Here is a 21,632-nt window from a genome sequence, read left to right as displayed (position 1 = left end):
TGTTACAAGAGGCTAAAATCATTTTTGTACCAGACCAGTTATTTCTGCTCTATAACAGGACATTTGGAGAGACTCACTTCTGGAAAGAGCCTTAAGCCAAGTCGGCTCACAGTAGTAATATTTTCTGTGCAGAGATGAAAGCGCTGTCAATTTTTGTTGTAAACAAGACAAATTTCAAGCTCAACAAATTGCCGCGGACATAAAAGTGGTTACATTTTTCTGTCATCCCCAGAAAGTTAATGTAGTGCAGGTGATTTCAGCAAACAATGTAAGACAATAAGATCACAGAGAGCATCATGGGTAAGAATCAAAAGTGGATGTCAGCTTTATTTTCCTCTGGAACAACGTCTTTTTGCTATTTGATCTCATTTTGTCAATCTTTTTAAAAAATGGGAATGGGAGGAGGGAGGGGAGCTGAGGGAATCATGCAAATAAGATTGAGCTGAAATTGGAGACTTTCTGTTTGACATTACAGAGCAAATGATTATCATCATCATCATCATCATCATCATCATCATCATCATCATCATCAGAGGCCCCAAGTAAGTTTCACTTTCTGTTCAGGTCATCATCAGAGTTTAACACTGAAAATGTCAGAAGTAGGACTTAGAACACAGAAGGTAAATCTTTATATTGCCTAAATTATTATTAGAATACTTACCTATTTAATTAGAAACATCTGTTGGAGCTACATTTTTCTCAGGTTATAGTGTTAAAGTCCGGCTTCTGGATTCTGAACAAGAAGTGAGTTTGGTCAAAGTTTCACTTTAGTCCCAACTGATCCACAGTTTGCATCTTTCTATATACATCGTTGGATCAAGCTGCGTTCTGAGTAAAGAGATATTTCTCTCAGGTGCAAAACTGTTTTACTTTTAAGAACACAAACGAGTCTGTAAGAGTTTGAGGGGCACCTCTGTCCAGATGCTCGACTGCCCAAACATCTGGATTTATTATCTTTATTGCAGAGGCTGGAGGCTGCCAGTTGCTAGGTGAAGTTGGATGCTAACAGGGTGCTGCACCAAATCCTCCTCATTGCTTTGGTCACTAGCAGGTTGCTTCTGTTGCCTGCAGTTTGCACAGAAGATGTGTCTGTAAACACAGTTGCCAATCGGTAGTGAAAGAAATAGAACCATTCACCTGCAAAAATAACAGTTTTCACCTTTGGAAATATGCCGTGTCAGCACTAATTTCATGGTTTTTTTACTAGTTTCTGGTTTGCATCACACCTTTTGGTTTTCTGCACAATTTACAGCCGAGAGCAGTAACCTGATAGAGGTCAGAGGAATCCCAAGGGCGTGTTTGGTGTAGCAATGTCCACCAACCAGTGTGGGGTTTTTCTCTGGTAACCTGTGGTTTCCAGGTGGATTCTCACTGGTTTGTAGGCCTGTGTGACTTTAGCGATGATTCTGTCGTCAGCCTTCACCAACTGGTTGGGGAATAAACATTTTTCCAATTTCTCCAGGCCTGTGTGAGGTCTAAAGGTGCTCCTGACCTCTCTGAGACACGCATGTGATAAAAAATAAAATAGTTTCCCTGCAGTGAAACATCTGTTTGAGTTTTGGTTTGGACAGCAGAGTTACATCCACTCGGCCGGTCTTTGGAAAGAGAAGCTACAGTTTTCAGATTATTAACATTATTAAAGCTTTTTTAACGCTCAGGCACAAAAACCTATTTGGTGTTCATCTGGTATTAAATGTGCTTTTTACCCTCAGTCGTTTTAATAGAAAGTGAATCGTTATGACACAGGACTATTTACACAGCTGAGATCTGAGTGGATTCAAACTTGCATTGCGTAGCAAATATACTCTACCAGACAACATGATAAACTATTCTTCAAAACCCAAAATTTGTTAACATGTTTGTGCCTCATCTGAGATAAAAAAAACAAACAAAAAAACCCATGAACTTAAGAAATGTTTAGCATACGAAAAAGAAATTAAACACATGCTGTCAACTTCATATTGAAACTTTTTAAAAAATGATTATTTCATCAAGAAAAAAGAAATTTCAATCATCGCATCCATCATCTCTGCACTATTTCCCTCTTTTCTTCATCATCTCTAATATTAAATTATAAACATTTTAAAACAAAAGTGCCTGAAGCATGATATGAGGAAAAAGATAAATATAATTTGTTTCCTTTGTCCTTTCTTTTTTTTGTCTGTTTTTTGTTTTGTTTTTGTTTTTTTACAGTACATACTCTTTGTATGGTGTTCATTTTGTGATGTAAAACTCGAGCGTCATCCTCAGACGTTCGAGTCGTTGCTCACTGTTTGCTTTGGTCGCGCCCTCCTTTGGCATCACTGTTGCAAAAAGAAAAAAAGAAGTAAAGCTACAGACAGACCATTAGTCTTAATATTTTTGGTATTTCATTGTTATTGTCCCGGTTTCAGGAAAGAGTTTTCTTTGGAGGGAACCCTGTTGTGGATTCCAAAACGTCCCCAATAAATATTCAAAAGTTTGTTAGTCCGACTCCTCCGTCTGAATCTCTGCTGAGAAAAAAAAGAAGGAAAGAAAAGAGATCTTTGGTTTGGTTGAATCAGGAGTTTCTCCAGCAGGATGAATGTGGCTTGAATGCTGCTCCTCTCCAGAATTCTCAGTCAGTCAAGTCAAAAGTGTAAACAGTCAGACAAACGTTCCCACCAAGACAGATAAATCTGAAAAAAGTCTTAAGTAAAGACCCCCATCCACACAGAAACATCGGGAAAGCATGAAATCTGTTCCCTCTCTTCCTGTGTGCTTTAATAAAGAGCATTCAGTTTGTTTGCAGAGACATGTGACCTCTACTGTGTGTTTTCAGAAACACTGGACATATCCTGATATAAATCTGGTGACAGTTAAAATAACTGTTTTTTTAATGGTCACCTGACACTGCATCACTCAGGAGAGAGAGAGGCCCAAAAATGAGCCCAAATAAAAAGCAATAGTTAGTATTTATTAGGGGACCAACACATTTAACTCCCTCTGCTGGCATCAGCTAAGACCTCCAGGGAAAACCATCCTGATCCAGAATCAGCTACAAAGTGAGGATCTGACATTAGGAGCTGGTTATTTATCATACACTGACTCTTCTTCCCATCATCAAAAAAAAGTCTGCAATGGTCACGGCAGACAGCGCCAGCTCCCTGAGCCAGAGGTGTTTTTCCTGTTTAAAGGGAGTTTTTCCTTCCCACTGTTGCCTTTCTCATAGGGATCATCTGATTGTTGGGGTGTTCTCTGTATTATTTTAGGATCTGTACCTTACAATATAAAGCGCTTTGATGCAACTTTTGTTATGATTTGGTGCTAAATAAATAAAACTGAACTGAATTAAAAAGCCGTATCGTGTCCGTTAAAATGGGCTGATCTATTGGAAGCTAACAATGACTGGTGGAGAGTTTGGACATAAATGCCACAACCAGCAGCTTTTCTCTGTGTGTTTGCAAGTTTTTTACTTCAACCGCAGTCAGGTGGGTCAACACGACTGAAAAGTTACAACAACCATGACACTTCCTCTCATGTTGTTTGGTTTAGAGCTTGTTGGAAAGCTGTTATTGCATTACTGTGGTAACTTAAGGTGTTGTCATCAACTTAAAAGCAAGGAAAGGTGAAACAAATGTGATCGTAAATAAGACCAAAGTGATTCTCACACTACACTGAAATGATACTTGCCCAAAAAAATTTACCATACATTCACATTTTGTTGTTTATCCCTGGAAACTCCTGGAATTTGCAAACTTTATTTTTAATCCACACATTTAATTTAGTGCAGGTTGGACCCAATTAACACAGTGATGCTCCTCAGGAGCTTTATTTCTGGAAAACTAAATTAGAATTAATATGAAGTGAGCGTCTTGGTGTGGATGGAGGTCCAAAACTGAAGAAAGAGTCACATTTTCATATTGAACTGTCTTAATGTGGACGTGGTCTCAGTCGGGAAACAGTCGGGGGTTAATCCACCTCGATGGACTCGCTGGTCTCGTTCACGGGTTTGCACTCGTTGGGAAGTCGCTGATGGCGGCTGAGCTGAGTGGCCTGTGTGAAGCTGCGGTCGCAACGCTCGCACCTGACGCACAAACAGAAAGACGCACAAAAGACAGCGATTAGAGGAGTCTGCACGTAGAGAAGCCTGAACAGAGCTGAGGAGAAATACACTTTAAAAGGCAAAACCTTAACATCTGCTGACGCACATGTACACAATCACGCGCACGCACACACCTCCCTGTTAACCCTAATATCCAGTGACAGTATAAAGTGTGTGTGAGGCCCAGCGGAGCAGCAAGCTGTAATTGTTGCCCTGATCCTCACAACCTGACCGACAAATTACACACAGTCCACCTGTCAATAATCTATCAGGCGGGCTGAGGAGGGTATTCCCATCTCACACACTTTAACACACACTCAGATATATCCAGGCCCGATAAGGCAGTGTCACTGTCACTTTCAATAGAAGTAGAGAAGAGAGGGAGCTTTTAGTGTGCGCTGGAGGGGGGTTAGGGGGTAATTTAAATGTATATGAATGTGTGTGTGGGGGGGGAGGCTCTTCAAAGAGAAAGCTGTGTGGAGATATTGGACTTAACAGCCCTGAAACAAGACTAACGTGCTCTCGGATAGATAGATAGGTTGAAGGGGAGGGAGGTGGTGTTAGACACAGGAGGAGAAACAGTGTGGACTGGACAGCGGTCGTTAGGAAGCTCTTTAACCAGAGCTTTTCCTCATTAAACCTCATAAACACGACACAGTTTTCTGATACAGCTTCTGCCACTACATTCATCACAGGGCCTGACTTTCTGTCTCGTACATAAGGTGATCACTGCCATAAACCGGCAGCAGGATTATTGGATGCAGGGTTGCTCAACTATAGCAAAAAACACTCATTATTTAGGTCAATATTTATAATAATAAAGTTATTTATTCCTTAAGCTTTGTGCATTTGCTGAACTTTTTAAAAGAGTATTTATCTGAGATTGCATATAAAAGATGGATGTAGCCACAGTGAAGTCAGCCGGTGTGTTTGTGTTGAAGTCAGTTCACATGTGGACAGCTAAGACACTTGTAAGCTGGATGGGTGCAGCGCACAAAGCAACAGCATCAGCATTATTCCCTCCGAAATGTTACTAAACCCACAAGCTCTGTCATGATGTCTGGTTCAGTGGCTTGAGTTTTTTGAGGGAAGACAGCTTGTTGACTGCTGCCTGTGTCAAGATCCTTTCAATTCAAGTTGCCACAAGCTTCAGTGAAATCCAGGTTAAAAAAGAAGAAGAAGAAAAACTAAAGAAAAACCTTATTGAGCCCATACAGTTATTAAAGCTTTCTCCTTCTGTGAAGGTGGACATTTTAAAAAGGAAGTCTTTAATGATTATCTCACTTATGGCCTCAGCTTCAAGTGAAGTATATCTCAATTTCCGAACGGGGAATGCAGGGACGATATGGGTGTTCAACCATCTAGCGTTGACACCATTAATGTGGTGGAAAGTTGCAGAGACAGTTATCAACTGCCAAGAAGAGCAGGACAGGTTAACTGAACTGATGTCTGACGACGGGTCACATTTGTAGCTTTTTGGATTTGGTGGTTTTATGGTCGCTCTAATTAAAATCAAATGTTTTTAAATGTGTTATTTAAACGGTGTAATTTTAGCTAATGTTGCTGATCTGACTGACCACTGTAAACCAAATTTCATCCTAACATTTTGAATAGATTACTGTCAAACATGTTGCTCCTGGGCGAACCTAAACCTTAAGGTCTCAGAGAGAAGCATTTACCATGAAGGATCATGTACTTTGCATTCAGTTTTATTCCAAAACGTCTGCAACAGCTGAGACCTGAACTGGTTCTCCCCATTTTTTTGACACATTTTGTAAAAGCAGCTCTAGATTGAAAGTACATTAAAACAATGAAGCTTGTGAAACACGTTTTCAGTGGGTTCCACCTATTTTAATCTGCTTGGGTCCCTGTAATGTAAATTTCAGCATCAGTCAGAGCGTGCAGCGGTCTGCACAGACATCCACCCGCTTGCCTGTTTTCAGGTGTCCAGACAACGCTGCAGCGACTTCTGCCTTCTCATTACTTTGTCTGTCACTCTTAAATAACCAGTTTCTTTAAAAAAAATAAACACAAACTTCTGTTTAAGCTTCACCAAAATTAGTTTGACAGAAACTGTTAGCTCGCCCCATCACATCACAGGATATGAATGTTTTTCTGTGATCACATGAATTTAAAGAAGTCCTGTATGTTTATATATATTACATATACGTGTGTGCGTGAGGACCAGACTTTGAGCTGATGGATCTGAAATTATTCTCATTTTCTAAATTTTCTTGCAGCACAAGAAAAAGAAAACAGACCCCCGACTGCTCTGCCATTAAGGTGGATGTTCCTGCTGTCATTCGTCTGTGAATTTACAAAACCACAACAGCTACGGACTTCAAAGCTTCTCTGTCACAGCGACTTATCCAGGCACAAAGACGGCTGTCCTGCACAACAAAGAGCAGAGCTGAAACGAGGCAGCTGCAGTCCGCTGGCTATCGACCAGCGGTCGTCTGTTAGCGGCCGCCGCCTCCATTTCTCAGCAGGGAAAAATAATGTTGAGTTGTTGTCCTGACAAAATGACAGAGGCCGCTTTAATCACTTTCCCTCAAGGATCAGTGAAGTTTCAGCTCACCTCTTATCTTAATCTCATCTGTACGGATGTGGATCGAATGCGAGATAAACAAGTACAGACTGTGTTCAGTCACAGACTGATAGAAGCTGAAGGGCTAGAAGAAGTACAGACGAAGTCTTCATTTACAACAACGTTCAGCACCGAGACCGAGCAGTTCAGACAAACTCTGACCACACCTTTACTTCAAAATCAAAGGCTGTGTTTGTGGGAAACGTGCAACTCTGGTTAGTAAGATCTCTTTCCTGAGGGAATATTTTTGAAAATAAATCATGATCTAACCATGCATTCATGTGGTGTTGGATTAACTGGAAAAGAGAATTTCCCACTGGGGAAAATCCACATGAACACCACCTTAAAGTTGGAACACTAACTGGGAAAGTCTGAGAAATTGTTGTTGAGCTTTTGCAGTCACACATTAAAACATGGCGGATGAAAGACAATATTTTGTTGAGTGCAAGAAACTTTTTCAATTATTGGCGCAAAATGCTCAAAACTTGTTTGGGCAGCACCATCGAAATGAAATTTCACGAACTGGTCTTTAGGGTGTCGCGGATAAATACAACAAAATAAAATGATACGACCAAGACAAAAACTGTGGTATTTTATAAATATAATGATAAACGCGAAATTCACTGTGTAATTGTGTAACTTTATTAGCAGCGTCCTCCTGAAATGCGCCAACAACACTGAGAGTAACATCCTCCTCTCTGCCCCTTAATGGTCGCTGTGGTAACGCGTAAATATTTCTTTCAAAATAAGACACACAAAGCGCATGAAAATATATAGGAAATTTATTCATAACACACGGGAAAAGACCCAGGGAAACTGAGTTAACGATAAAAACCCTGAAAATCACAAATTTCAAACCCGAGCCTGAACTCTCGCGTCCCGGAACCAAATAACTCGTCCAGGGCCCGGGTGTTGGGGACTGCTGCTCTGTGTCACGGTCCTGAGTCTGGCGACTCATTGTTTATGTTCTTGTTTATTATTATTCTTTGATTGAGTTAGTTTCCGCTTATACTTTAGTAATTTTTAGATCTCAGGTTTTGTTACTGTCCTTCTCTTGTGTTCCATGTGTCACATCAAGTCATGTCAAGTGTTATTGTCCGTTTTTTCCCCAGTCTCCATATTCATGCACCTCCCGTGTCAGTAATGTCTCCGTGTCGCAGTTTGTTATTGTCTCTGTGTTCCATGTTCTCTCTGTCTTCCCTGTCAGCCGTGTCTCCTTGTCAAGTCTGCGTTCCCGTGCCTGTGTTCAGTGTTTCCTGTTTTACTTTGACAGTCTGGTGTTCAGTGTTTTCAGCTTTGCTTCCGCCCTTTCTCGTTTGGTCAGATTAGCCCCAGCTGTATCTCACTCCTGTTTCCCATTCCCTCGTTACTCCCTGGTGTATTTAAGCCCTGTGTTTTCCTCTGTCCGTTGTCATGTCACGTTACCCGTTTAAAGTGCTTTATAAATAATATTAAATTGAATTGGATAGCTATCTAGTTTCCAGTTTAGGTTAAGTTTCTGTGAGTTTTGGGTTTTGTTTGATTTTTGCTACAGTGCAATAAAGCTGCTTTTTTATTTCATCTGCATTTGGGTCCTTCATCCTGCCTGCCACACAGCGCTGCATGACAAATAGATTCAACAAATGTTTAAAGAAACATTGAAAAAATGTTTAGTTTTCCTAATTTATTACAAGAGGTAATGACTCTACCAGCATCCACTACACAAAAGCATAATCTCTGTGTGCTGGCTATAGAAATAGGCATTTGTTAGTCCTAAAGCATAGTACATATTAGTGTTTTGGGTTTTTTGTCAGTGTCCGCTCACTCTGAATGCTGTCTCTATGCAGCTTCACAGTAATAGAATCATAAATATAATGTACTAAGTCAAACAACTTTCTGTGGTCTCCAGGATGACATTTAAAGCTAAGACGTTGCTTCTCTGAACAAAATACAGAAGAACAAAAAGCGGAGCAGAGAAAACAGCAGCACGCTTTGACAGCCTGCACAGTCCAGTGAGCATCAGCACCGAAAAGCTGCCGACCACACAGAATCGCGGCCTCCGTCTCCTCAGTGGGAAAATAAAGTTGAGCGTTTTCCTCCTGACAAAGTGACAGTGGCAGCTTTAATCTATCCGCTGCACCGTCCGAAAGGAGATAACTCCCCGAGGCCATCGATCCGCTAAAGATTTCTGACGCACGTCCGTGATTGTCTTTGTCCCGCTCTGCCTCCACCGAGACTCTGAAGTGCTGATGAAAAGGTTCAGGGGTTTCCTCTGATTGCTTATTAAGAATGCTGATTTGGTTTAACTGAATTTAATCGCCACCGCTTGTCGTTTCACTTTTTACACCATGATCTCTTGTTCCTCCTTGCTCTCTCTCACTCATCCTTCTCGCCTCTTCGCTCTCCACGTCAATGATGACTTTGGATTCCTCTGATTGCTTATTAAGAAGGTTAATTTGATTCTACCCCCGTGTTCCCCTGATGCCAGTCCTTTAGATTTTGCACAACTCAAACATCTTATTTTGCTTTCTTCACTTTCTTTTATGTCTCTTACTCTTTGGCCCTTCTGGCCTCCACTTGAATGCTGACCTCTTGGTCCACTGGAGGAATCCTTATTGTCCTCTGTTGCTGATTAGATGACAGGATGACAACAACAGCATCCAGAAGCCTCGAATTGCAGCGTGGCATGCCCTCTAATTATATTAGCCTTAACCAGCAGAAGAAAATGGAAATGAGTGTGGGGAGATTCATTACCGGGCTGTTAACAGATCCTGTATTTACACTGGACAATCTGCTGATGCCCTCTGATTTACAATGAGGAACAAACAAGAGAATTTCCTCATAGTTTAACGTTACAGGCAGCCAACAGTAAAGCATCAAAGGTCAGAGGTCACAGCAGACATGATGGAAGTGAATGGAAGCAAATATTATCACGAATAATGAATAATAGAAAAGTGATTGAGAAAGTAGTAAGGGATAAAAAAGCAGTTTGCAAATGACTCTTATTATGATTTTGGTTTTTAGGACCAGAGCTAAATTTAGAGCTGAAGACCAAAAAGAAAAATGTAGACAACAAATCAACTGGTTTCTAAACTTCTGAAGCGTTTGGTAGTTTCAGTGAAAATGTGTTAGCCACCATCACGTTTGATTTTTGGAGGCAGAAGTGATGCGTTTGGATGGAGTGCTAACTTATCAGCTAACGCTAACTAGTTTGGTGAGCAAGCTGGATGTAAGTGTGTAATGCACAGACTAATAGCGGCGTATTAGTGCTTCTTATTAGTGCATCAAAACTGGGGCATGGACTTCTTAGATGGTCTTTTCTCATTTTTAAACTCCAGTGTCTCCTTCACATACCTTTAGATCAGGGGAGGGGAACTCAAGCCCTCAAGGGCCGGTGTTCTGCAGGTTTTAGATGTGTCCTTGATCCAAATGGCTAAATTAGCTCCTCAACATGTCTTGAAGTTCTCCAGAGGCCTGGTAATGAACTAATCATTTGATTCAGGTGTGTTGACCCAAGGTGAGATCTAAAGCCTGCAGGACACCGGCCCTTGAGGCCTGGATTTCCTCACCCCTGCTTTAGTTGGTCAGTCCTGGTATGTTAACAGCTGCCAAAGTAAAACTGTGACTCAGTTGGAATATTTACCTGTAGATAATCTGAATGGCCACTCTAGAACCTGCAGCACCATTGGAGGACGTGTTGATGTGTCTCTCCAATATTCATGAACAAGAACCTGAGTTCCCGCTGCTTTAGTGCATATTATTTATAAATTTATTTACTAAAGCATATCTGTGTACATCTGTTGACAACAATGAAATCCCAACCCATTTACTACCATTTTATATTTTTTTTCTTTTGTGCAAGCTAAAACCTTCAGGACTTCAAGCCCTCGGTGGCTCACTTTAGTTTTCTTATGGTGACGTAATTAGCAATGCTAATGAGAGAAAGCGTTGGTTTCAGGAGTGCTGGGGGAAATTGATTTAGCATCCAGACAAAGCAGATGTGACACTCTTTAAAAACATATTAATCATTTTATGATTCTACAAATTTGATGTCAATGACATGAAATCATTCCATTGATCTGTATCAGACTCATATGGGAATATACACCATAATTGCTTTTATTACTGATTTAAAAACCTGAATAATTTACAAGCTGGTGTAACAAAATATTTAGATTCACAGTTTAGTACCTGCTATTAGAGAAGTTCGGTCAGAGCTTTATTTGTTCTAAATCGTTCTCTGCTGTACCAACATGGGTCGCTGTTGATAATTACCAGTTTATGGGAACATCAGTTGCCATCCACATTAAAAACAATCCATGGTGCCTTTGACATTTTGAGCGGTTTAGCGGATCCCTGAGCGTTATATTGTCCTCTGTACAGTTTATTCAATGACCTCAAAGACATAATTATGAGAGACACAGAAAGACAGAGACAGCGCTCAAAGTTATGGAAGTGAAATTATTGGTGTCAAAAGTATAATTTTCAGGAGAGGAAAAACTTATCTGGGACAAAGTCACCCAATATATCTAAAGGTGAGACTTGCTTCTACAATAATTTTGGTGGTGACAGTTAAGAGCAAGTCGAGTGGTATTAGCTGGGTTGTTTGTCGCAACAGGTGGCAGGTGGGGGCAAGGTGGGTGGATTTTATGGGTGTTTGGGGGTACTCACTGTTACTTACTTGAACGGCTTCTCTCCTGTGTGTGTGCGGATGTGGTTGTTGAGCGTCGTGGCGCCAGCGAAGGCCCGGCCGCAGTATCCACATTTGAAAGGTCGGTCGCTGGAGTGCGTCACTACATGGTTCCTCAACTCTGAAGGCTGAGAGAAGGACTGGGAGCAGTGGCCACACTGGTATGGTCTGAGGACAAAGACAGTCGGATGAAAGAAGAAAACAGAAGGTGTGTGCGTGCGGGAATGGCTTAAATTCACTGCCTTAAATTTGCATTCTTTCTAACAGTCAGCAGGGGGCACCATTTGTAGTTGCAAAAAGAGGACTGCTACTAGTGCTCACTTTATCGAAAATGAATTTAGAATATTATTGTAAAAGGCGAGATTTTAAACTAGTGATTGAGGCGAGGTCATAGAGGATGTGAGCTGAAGCTTCATTTTCTCATAGACTTCTACACATTCACATCCTCTTCAGTTACCTGAGATGTCTCCCCCTACTGGCCATGATGTTACTTACCCGTAGGTCTATTGGTAAGATCATATTTTATTTTGTTAGCTCTGTTACTTTGTGACTCTTGTGCTCCATGTATTAATTTACCACGACATGAAAATTCATCAAAAAAAGAATTATTTCTTCATCTTCCCCATGAAGATTCTTCATTTTTATGGGTTTGTTCCACCTTTTCTGTTGTTCTTCCATTATCACAAAGAAACAATGATGCACAGATGAATTTTTCTGGGTGCTTGTAACTGGAGTGGAGCAACGTGAATTAACACAAAATGAAAATTTGGAGACATTTTGTTTACATACAGAAAAACATGAGCCTGCACACATTACAGCTCACTAAAAAGCAATATATATGGTCTATAAACACACGCAAACAGGGGGCGGGGGAAGTCGGACACTGCTCCGGTAACCATGGCAGCCTGACCCTCATCAACAATGCAGGCCTAGATCATGACTGGACCATTTATCATGGTGTGTGTGTGTGTGTGTGTGTGTGTGTGTGTGTGTGTGTGTGTGTGTGTGTGTGTTTGTGAAGAATAGCAGTTACAGAGAATGAGATAGAGACAGTAAGAGAACAAGAAAAGAAGAGATATATTAGGTTATTGTGTGTCAGTGTGTGTGTGTGTGTGTGTGTGTTTGGCCCAAATGGGAGTTAAACAAACAACCAAACAGAAGCTGTGTGTCTGCTAATAGAGTGTCCTGCTTCCATACAGCAGCAGATCTAATCTCACACTCCTTCCATTCGCTGAGCCGAACACGCAGCCAGCTGTGAACATTATCGAGGTATTTTGTTTTCACTTACAGGACACTTCAGCCTCTGCTCATATCTTGCATCTCCTCTCTTTTCCCCCATTATCATTTTCAGGCTCTGTGTGCAAACCTCTGTTTCCCACATACAGACTTTACTTAGGCAGCCCGCCCAAGCATATATGTTGATGCTTTTCTTTATTATCTTTTTGAGAGGATAATTTAGTACTGCTCAACCCTCTGCTAAACAAACTCACCCCGGCTCTTTTCTTCACATGTTTTCCTTACAGGCTGTCTCACTGGCCACATTGCTATCTGTGTAGGTTTCTTGATATCATTTAGCTACGTCTTCAGAGAGGATCATCGTCCACCTCCCTGATGGCAGCAGTCCCTTTATCTGATCTGAAAACTTACTGAAGTGGAGAGTCAGTCTAACCAGAACACAGCAGCTGATTATATTGGTCCAATATATACATTTATCTGTAAGTATTTTGAAATGTCACTATTTACAGAGCAGAGACTTGTAGCAGTAGTATTTCACATGCCTTTTTTCTTCCACAGTTTGGTTTGCACATTGCATTCCAGTTTTATGGACTGCTTGTTTAAAATCACTAAAATTGCAGAGTGAGACCTGAAACAAAATCAAGCTTCGAGGCACTCCATGGCTTTGACACAGCACCACAGGAGGATGTGGGGTTAAAGTACATAGAAAGTCAGTTAGTGCCGTGTATCAGTCAGTGTGCATTGATGAGCCGGGAGCTCTGAGGTGATTAGCTGCTGTGTGTCTTCTGTCAGTCACATTAACGACCTCAGGAGTACACTGAGGATCCCGTTTTTAAAGCTACTTTAAAGACAGGGATCAGGGACGCTCTGGTGATTACCATTGGTACTTTATCTGCTACAGTCACACTTTAGCTAAGCATGGATATTATCATTAATTACTTTAATGAGTGTTATGGCTACTTTTACTCATTGTAATTGTAATCAGCATTATTATTGCGTCAAACGCAGGTGGGGCTCCTCTGTGTTTCATTTGCTGGTTCTTCCCATGTGTGGATTTTCTCCAGGAGCCTGGGAGACATTCAGGCCCAGGATATAAAAGAACCAGAGCTGGAGCCTATCCCAGCTGTCATAGCAACCTCTCACCCCACGAGAGCAGGGTTCACCTTGGACATGTTGCATGCTCACATTCACACCTACGGCCAGAGATGGGCAGTAAAACGTTAAAGGTAATGCGTTACTGTAATCTGATTACTTTTTTCATGTAACAAGTAAAGTAAGGGATTACTGTTGCAAAAAGGTAATTAGATTACTGTTACTTTCCCTAATATGGAGTGCGGGAGAGAGTACGACCATGCAGTGTTTAAAGCTTGGAAGCATTTACATCACTTTGAGTTTGATTCCATGAAAAGCGACAAAAACATCAGCGTCCAATGTACTCTGCGTGGGAAGAAAATTTCTTTCTACAGCGAAAAATTAAACTTCTAATCTGAGCAGGCACCTAGCACGCCGCCACGGGAATGTGAAATTTACAGAGAAACCCCCGGATCTCCCCCACTGACATGACTGCTGCGGCACTGGGCAAACCTCCACCTGCCTCACAGGACTCAGTGCTGCTGGATCTTTGAATGTGTGTTTTACTTGCATCTATTTGAAAGAGTGAGTGTAAACACAAAACACTTGATTTTATATGATGGATTATGCAGAAAAAAATTGAATTGGGCTGAAAGGTCTATTCTTTATTATGTATTTAGGTTGTGTGGCATGTTTTTGAAAAGTAACTAAGTAATAAAGTAACAAATTACTTTTGAAAATAAATAATCAGCAAAGTAATGGGATTACTTTCATTGAGAAGTAATCAATAATTAGTAACTAATTACCATTTTCAAGTAACTTGACCAACACTGCCTACGGCCAGTTTAAAATCACCAGTTAATCAGGCAATCATGGAATACACTGCAGAAGGATTTGCAGCTCTCTCAGCTGATTTCGCTGAGAGGTCTCCTTCTTCGGTGGTTTCTTTCTTCCTCTTTTTCTCAAATTTATGGATTAATGAAGTTTATTTTATCCTTTTATGAACCAGGCTTTTAGACCTCTCTGAGACACACTTTGATTTCTTGTCTTTACCATCTTTATCTCTCCGTAGTCCAAAAACATCTCATCAGACTTGTATATCCATCCATCCATCCATCCATCCATCTTCGACCACTTATTCGGGGCAGCAGTCTAAGCAGTGAACCCCAGACTGCCCTCGCCCCCTCCACGTCTTCCAGCTCATTCAGGGAGCACACCAAGTTTATCCAAGACAGCTCAGAGACATAACCTCTCTGGTGAGTCCTGGGGCTGCCCCTGGTTCTCCTCCCAGTAGGACATGCCTGAAAGACCTCACCTATGAGGCACTAAAATCGGTTGGCTCAACCACCTTAAGTGGCTCCTTTCAGTGGAGGAGCAGTATCTCTGAAGGAGATCCCCTTCATGATTTCCTCCTGGTAGGATCTCCCAAGGCAAATTGGACCTGGATGAGGGGCCAGACAAAGAGAAATTCTGACAACCGCTATGATGACTAAAAAAACCCCCCCAAAAATCAAGGGTCCAGTTTACACTGTCCAGACAAGGTCACCAGAGGTAGAGGCTGAAGGTGCGAGCCTCTGGTGGCCCGGTCCAACTAGGCTTAGCCTGAAAACCTACATGAATATATAGAAGCCGCCAGGGGGGCTTGAAAAATGTTTAGTCATGAAGGAAATGGAAAAATGATATAGTTTTTTCTGTTTTTCTTTTCATATGGGTCACTTGGTTCTGTATTACTGTGTAAGCTGTTAAACTGACAGAATAAACTCCCATGTGCTGCCTGAAAATAAAGCGATTTTCATTCTGAAACTAATAAGACAAAACTCTGACATCAGTTCCTTACAAATGGGTAAATACCCCAGAACTAGAATAAAACAAATAGACCAACATCTTCACCACTCTAATAAATCACAAACACCCACAATACCCTAAGACGATGTAGACACACACACACACACACACACACACACACACACACACACACACACACACAGGAAAGTAATAAGAGTAAAATAGTGTAATATAAAATCGAAAAATTCTCACTTGCAGTTTTCCACATAAAAGGCGTCTCGCTGTGGGGGTCGGTTCATTTATCAGCCGGCCGGTCTATAAGTTCACGCCTCAGTGGGCCGCACCACTATTTATTAGGTGGGTTTTCTATGAAGAGCTGCATTGATTGTGAATAGTTTAAGTTGATGAATGTGTGGATATTATTTATTAAGGCAGCAGGCCGGGAGATTAATGCCCGGTTATTGTTTATTACAGGGAGGAGTGGAGGAGGAGGAGGTGAAGCATAAACACCTCTATCATGCACATAAACACACATGGACACACAGGTATGTGCATATGCAACCAAAATATGGGAACAGACAGGCAAATGCAAATACGATCATTTATGCATAAATTACCGCACATACTGTACGGTCTGGGTTTTATACCAGAAACACTGAACTTCTTTACCATGAAACACAGGGGTGTGCGGATAACACAGAGAGGGGAAAAAAGCTTTAGGAAACTTTAGTTTTTAACAGATTTCACTGGTGAATGTGACACTGAGCACTGAAATGAAATACAGATAATATTTCAAAATATCAAGGTTTTTCCTGGCTTTTAATGGGCGTGCTGAAAACCAGACTAGGTCTGCCTATAGCTAAAACAAGTAGTCTGTGTTTCCACGTTTAAAAGGACCCTTTTCCTCTCAATTTCATAATGAAATGTAGCTAGCAAGCTTTCTACTCTTGTTCTATGACAGCTGAAGTAATTAAGAAAAGTGATAGATTGACATTTTTTGCATGCGGGATAAATCCTAATTAACTCCCCAAATAAGTTCCTAGAGGACTGTTGCTGAAACGGCACATTAAATTTGTTTCGAAGGGGAAACAAATTTCAAACAAATTGTTTTACATTTTAGAATAAACTCATATTTTGATGGAAAAATAGGTTCTAGACAAAACTGAGAGTCATTCTAAAACCATTTTAAACCCAAAGTCAAAAAGCATGGGGAGAAAATATTCTCACAAAATAGGGTTGAACTCATCTTTATGACTCAGTGACTCAGATCATGTTCATATTATCAAAACAAAGCACTAGATGTCAAACATATGACACATCATCTCCATTTTAGGGATGCTCCTTGTGACTATTTTACTAACAAACAGGATTTAAAAAAAAGTCTAAAAGTAAGAAAACATTAACTAGGAGAACAGAGGAGAAGTGGAAAGTGTATCATGGGGTCTACAGCAGCATAACTAAGTGAGGCTCAGGGTCAGCCGATCAAGCTCTAACTATAAGCTTTATGACAAAGGAAATCTTAAACGAAGACAAGGTCTGTCTCTTAAATCAAAACTGGGAGCTGTACAGGAGTCTGATAGCTGAATCCCTGCCTCCCATTCTACTTTACGAAACTCTAGAAACTGTTATGTGATGGCTATGTGCAGGCAGGAAAAGGACCTAAAGTGCAGACTCCGGAGACAGAACGTAACTCAAAACAGCTTTAATGCTGAACTCAAAAGGGTACCAAAACTAAGACTACAAAATACACCTACACAGCTAGATAAGGGTAGATCGCGACAATGACAAACTGAAACACAGGGCTTAAATACATAGAGGGAGCAATCAGGGAATGGACAACAGGAGGGAAACACTTCTGGGGCAAATCAGAACTGACGAGACAAGGAAGCGTAAACTGATCACACTGAGGTAAGACAGAGACCTTCAAACTAAAACAGGAAACACAGACTGAACAAAGACACAGACTCACATGCAGGCACTACAACAGAGGGAACAGAGACGTGGGACCAGGGCAGACACAGACACTGACTGGACACGGGGGATATAGCGGACAGGGGAGACAGCAACTAAGGATTACACAGAGACAAACCATAAGACATGACTCTAACAAAAACCCAAAGACTAGAAATTATAAATAATATAATGAACTCAAAAACCCTGGGTCAACGACCCAGGCATCCTAACAGAAACCACAAGTAAGCCTGCAGTCTGAGGCTGATATGTCTACTTGGATATACTATCATAACATCATAGATGGAGCCTAATAATTATGTGACAAGAAGGATTTAAAATTTGGTAACAAAACACATTTTAAATGTTGCAAATGCCTGAGAAGTCCAACCTTTATAAACAGTCTATGTACACAGTTGGACATGCTTTTTACAAATATGAGAGATTTTGACTGCAATTTTCACAACTTTTATGTTTTCCAAATAGTGTTCATTATAATTTGTCAGAAGCTTAAGCTCATGTGTCAAAAAAATAGACACACTGGAGAGCATTTCACATTTATGATGAAAAATTCCTTATTTTACTGTCAAATTAATGAATTAATTTGGTATTAATTCTTGTAGGAAGTTGTTATTTCAGTCTTTTCTTCATCTTTGTTACAGCTGATCTCATGAACCTCTCCCCGTTTCTCTTTTTATTGCTACAAACGAAGCTGCTCCATTTGGACTGCTGGCTAACTGTATCACGTCTCTCTCGGTGGCCGTTAGCATCAAGTCGTTACTCAGTCCGATTGTGTCGACAGCACAGACAGCCAAATATGTCTAAAATCAACAACGCAACAAGGTAATAAAAACACCAAATGGACAAGTTAATAATGCTTAGTTTGGATACTCGATGAGAGCTAAATCAGCTGCTGTGTTTTTCACGCTTAGCTTAGCCTGTGTGTGTATGTGAGATCTGTAAAATTAGCCATTTTCAACACATCCGTGTAATACGGTTCAGGACAATAAACCTCGTGTCAGCTTTCAGCACAACATGTGGTAGGAACAACAGAGTCAGAGTCAACATGTCGCTGTGTCCACACCTTTAACACATGAGCTGATGAAAGAGGCAGCGTGTGTGAGAGACCGACTGCATGCCGACCAGACCTCACTACTGAGACTACATGGGAATGAAACGTTCTGGCTCGCATACATGTTTTCATAGCATCAGAGAGAGGTCAGAGGTCAAGAAGGTGGACAGGCGAATGGAAAGTAAGAGCGTTGCTGATCAGAGCTCTCGTAGACTGGAGAGAAAAACATTTAAACGGTGTGTGGTGAAGTGGGAACTTCACACGATGACAAAAACATGCAAATGACTGCTCTACTGCAAGACCGCAGGCAGTGAAATTATGGGCTTAAATTGTGGTTATAAATATTGTGAACTGAGTTTTGTAACCTTGTAAACAAAAATATCTGAAAATTTTACGTTTGTGCATCTATTTGTATGTTTGTAAAAAATATTTACACAAGTTGCTTTTTTTTTGTTAAGGTCCAGATACAAACCAAAGAACTACGTATAAAACTCTGCGCTCACGTTTGCTCACTTGCGTGTGAAATACTCATGACCACAATTTGAGCCCAGACGAAAAGTCTGTCCATCATATTGCTTGTACAGATTACTATGAAGCAAGGGCCTGTGGGTTAGAGTTTTCCCTTGTGACTTCAAAATAAAAGCCTGGGTAAATATAATCACTAAGACTCTAGACAACCTGAGGTTTGCAGTAGCGGTGGAAAAAACTTACAAAAACACTATTTGAAAGTCTATTTTCTAATCAGTTTGTAACATTTTCTTTGTCAATTTTAAAAAAAAATGTACAGATGTTGTAACATCTGTAAAAATTGTAGGATTATCAGCAAACAGTAAACACCACTGTGCTAAAAGTTGCAGTATGATCAGTGGCCATTTAAGGCTCCAAAAGTGAGTTCATCCAAAAAAACAAACAAAACCAAACACAATGCATCATTAGCATTACCAGGGGTGCAGCTGGTCTGACTGACAGGTGGATGTTCTGCTCTGACTGTAGGTTTCACCTCCATTAATTGGAGTCACTGAACTGGACCTTTTTACCATGTCTCTGCTGCTGCTCCTGCTGCTTTTGGACCTTCTTCAATAGAATTACCTTAGAGTTTGTGCTGTTTTATAGCAGGTATGCATTTGTGAGTTGCACTCATGCAGTTTCTGGATGCAGACTAACAAAGTGAGCGTGACAAGTGTTAGCTTGTAAGATTATTTTTACAGAAGGACAAACATATCTGCTTCTAGATTTAATAAAAACAATATTTAACCACTACATTTCTGACAGCATCACATTCATATTTTTATGTGTTTGGGGGTTAAATCGGTTGCTTGCAGATGATGTTTTCATTTTCTGAGCTTTTAATTTGATTTAGGACCTCAGTGACTCAGTGAATATGTGTGTGTGTGTTTATTTGCAGCGTGCAGTGATGCAGAGTGAAGTGTGTCGATTGACCCGCATGGACTCAGTCTAATCCATATGGAGTTATATCTGTGCTGTGAGGACGTCTCCTCTGTCTGCCTCATATGAAGACATTATTCCCTTGAGACCAGCAGCTATAAATCACTGCTCCCACATCGTCAATACAGAATCAATGGCCCTCTGAACACACATAAAAATATGTATGTATGTGAGTGGAGCACGGACATCCTAGCACAAACAAAAATCACTGGAAGACAACCGTGAACACACACAACTCCTTTTTCTTTTATGTGCTGTTTTTTATCCTCCAGTATCCATGTCTTTTTGTTTCTCTCTGTCTTTTCTTTTTCTTTCAAACCTTATTGACTGATCTATTAGAGCAGAAAGTTCACATAATGTCCTCTCATCAGCTAGCTGTACTCATCAAACCAACCTCATAAAGAAAACTAAGCAAACAGCCAATATTGTGTCATTGTAGATAATGCCTTTTGTGTGTTTTGTCTGTTTTAGTGTGTATGTGGTCAGGGAGTACTGAACATACATTATGGGTATTGTAGTTCAAAAGGAAAACATAGTTATTAAGAAGATCTACTGATGGGTCCCAAACAACACTGGGTGATTTTACCAATTTACCATTTTCTGTTTATACTCAATGATGGATTTCCCGCCATTGTAATATCTGCAGTAAATGTCAGCTTTGAATGTGCATTTTGCAACTTTTTTCACTGATGCATTTATGATTACGCCCTGAATGAACAGACCAATTTTATGTTAAAGACTCAGGATTGACGTGTATGAGTGTTTGCTATGTCTCAGCAATCGGGTCTTTAAGTCTGACGTCATTAGCCGTGTCTGGGCCCAAACTCCGCTGCAGGTCCATAAGTCAACGATCACTGCAGGATCGCTGAGAGTTGGAAAACTGTCTAAATTCTTTCATCTGTAATAAAATGATCAGTGTGGCTGCTCTACCAGGTGTAACAATTAAGTTTAACATCCAGGCATCCAGCCAAGTGGCGGAGGGCTTTCGCTTTGGTGGCCTCAGAATCTCATCTCTGATTTTTGCGGATGATGTGGTTCTGTTGGCTTCATCGGGTGAGGGCCTCCAGCTCGCACTGGAGCGGTTCGCAGCCGAGTGTAACGCAGCGGGAATGAGGATCAGCACCTCCAAATCTGAGGCCATGGTTCTCAGCCGGAAAAGGGTGGAGTGCCCACTCCGGGTCGGGGATGAGTTCCTGCCCCAAGTGGAGGAGTTCAAGTATCTCGGGGTCTTGTTCGCGAGTGATGGGAGAAGGGAGCTGGAGATCGACAGACGGATTGGGGCTGCGGCTGCAGTAATGCGGACGCTGCACCGGTCAGTCGTGGTGAAGAGGGAGCTGAGTGTAAAAGCGAAGCTCTCAATTTACCGGTCGATCTACGTCCCTACCCTCACCTATGGCCACGAGCTGTGGGTAGTGACCGAAAGAACGAGATCGCGGATACAAGCGGCGGAAATGAGCTTCCTCCGAAGGGTGGCTGGCCTCTCCCTTAGAGATAGGGTGAGAAGTTCGGCCATCCGGGAGGGGCTTAGAGTAGAGCAGCTGCTGCTCCACATCGAAAGGAGCCAGCTGAGGTGGTTCGGGCATCTGGCAAGGATGCCCCCTGGGCGCCTCCTGGGCGAGGTGTTCCAGGCATGTCCCACCGGGAGGAGGCCCCGGGGCAGACCCAGGACACGCTGGAGAGATTATATCTCTCGGCTGGCCTGGGAACGCCTTGGTATTCCCCCGGACAAGCTGGAGGAGGTGGCTGGGGAGAG

General features: G+C 41.4%; 1 protein-coding gene across 3 annotated transcripts in view; it reads right to left on the bottom strand.

Moving 5' to 3' along the window:
* Positions 1 to 301: 301 nt before the first annotated feature.
* Positions 302 to 21,632, bottom strand: part of prdm6 (PR domain containing 6) — a 134,512-nt gene continuing 113,181 nt past the window's right edge. For 2 of the 3 annotated variants that reach the window (XM_076891164.1, XM_076891163.1), the window contains exons 8-9: positions 11,311 to 11,487; positions 302 to 4,045 (exon numbers count right to left, since the gene is read on the bottom strand). In XM_076891164.1, coding sequence (XP_076747279.1) covers positions 3,931 to 4,045; positions 11,311 to 11,487 — 292 coding nt within the window. In that variant the 3' untranslated portion in view covers positions 302 to 3,930. Of the gene's footprint in view, positions 4,046 to 11,300; positions 11,488 to 21,632 lie in introns of all 3 variants that reach the window. The other variant, XM_076891165.1, reaches the window with a different exon arrangement.

The sequence above is a fragment of the Maylandia zebra genome, linkage group LG12 (genome assembly GCF_041146795.1).
Source record: "Maylandia zebra isolate NMK-2024a linkage group LG12, Mzebra_GT3a, whole genome shotgun sequence".
Lineage (NCBI taxonomy): Eukaryota > Metazoa > Chordata > Actinopteri > Cichliformes > Cichlidae > Maylandia > Maylandia zebra.
Note: the sequence above shows the minus strand (reverse complement) of the source record. Positions and strands in the feature narration are given on the sequence as shown.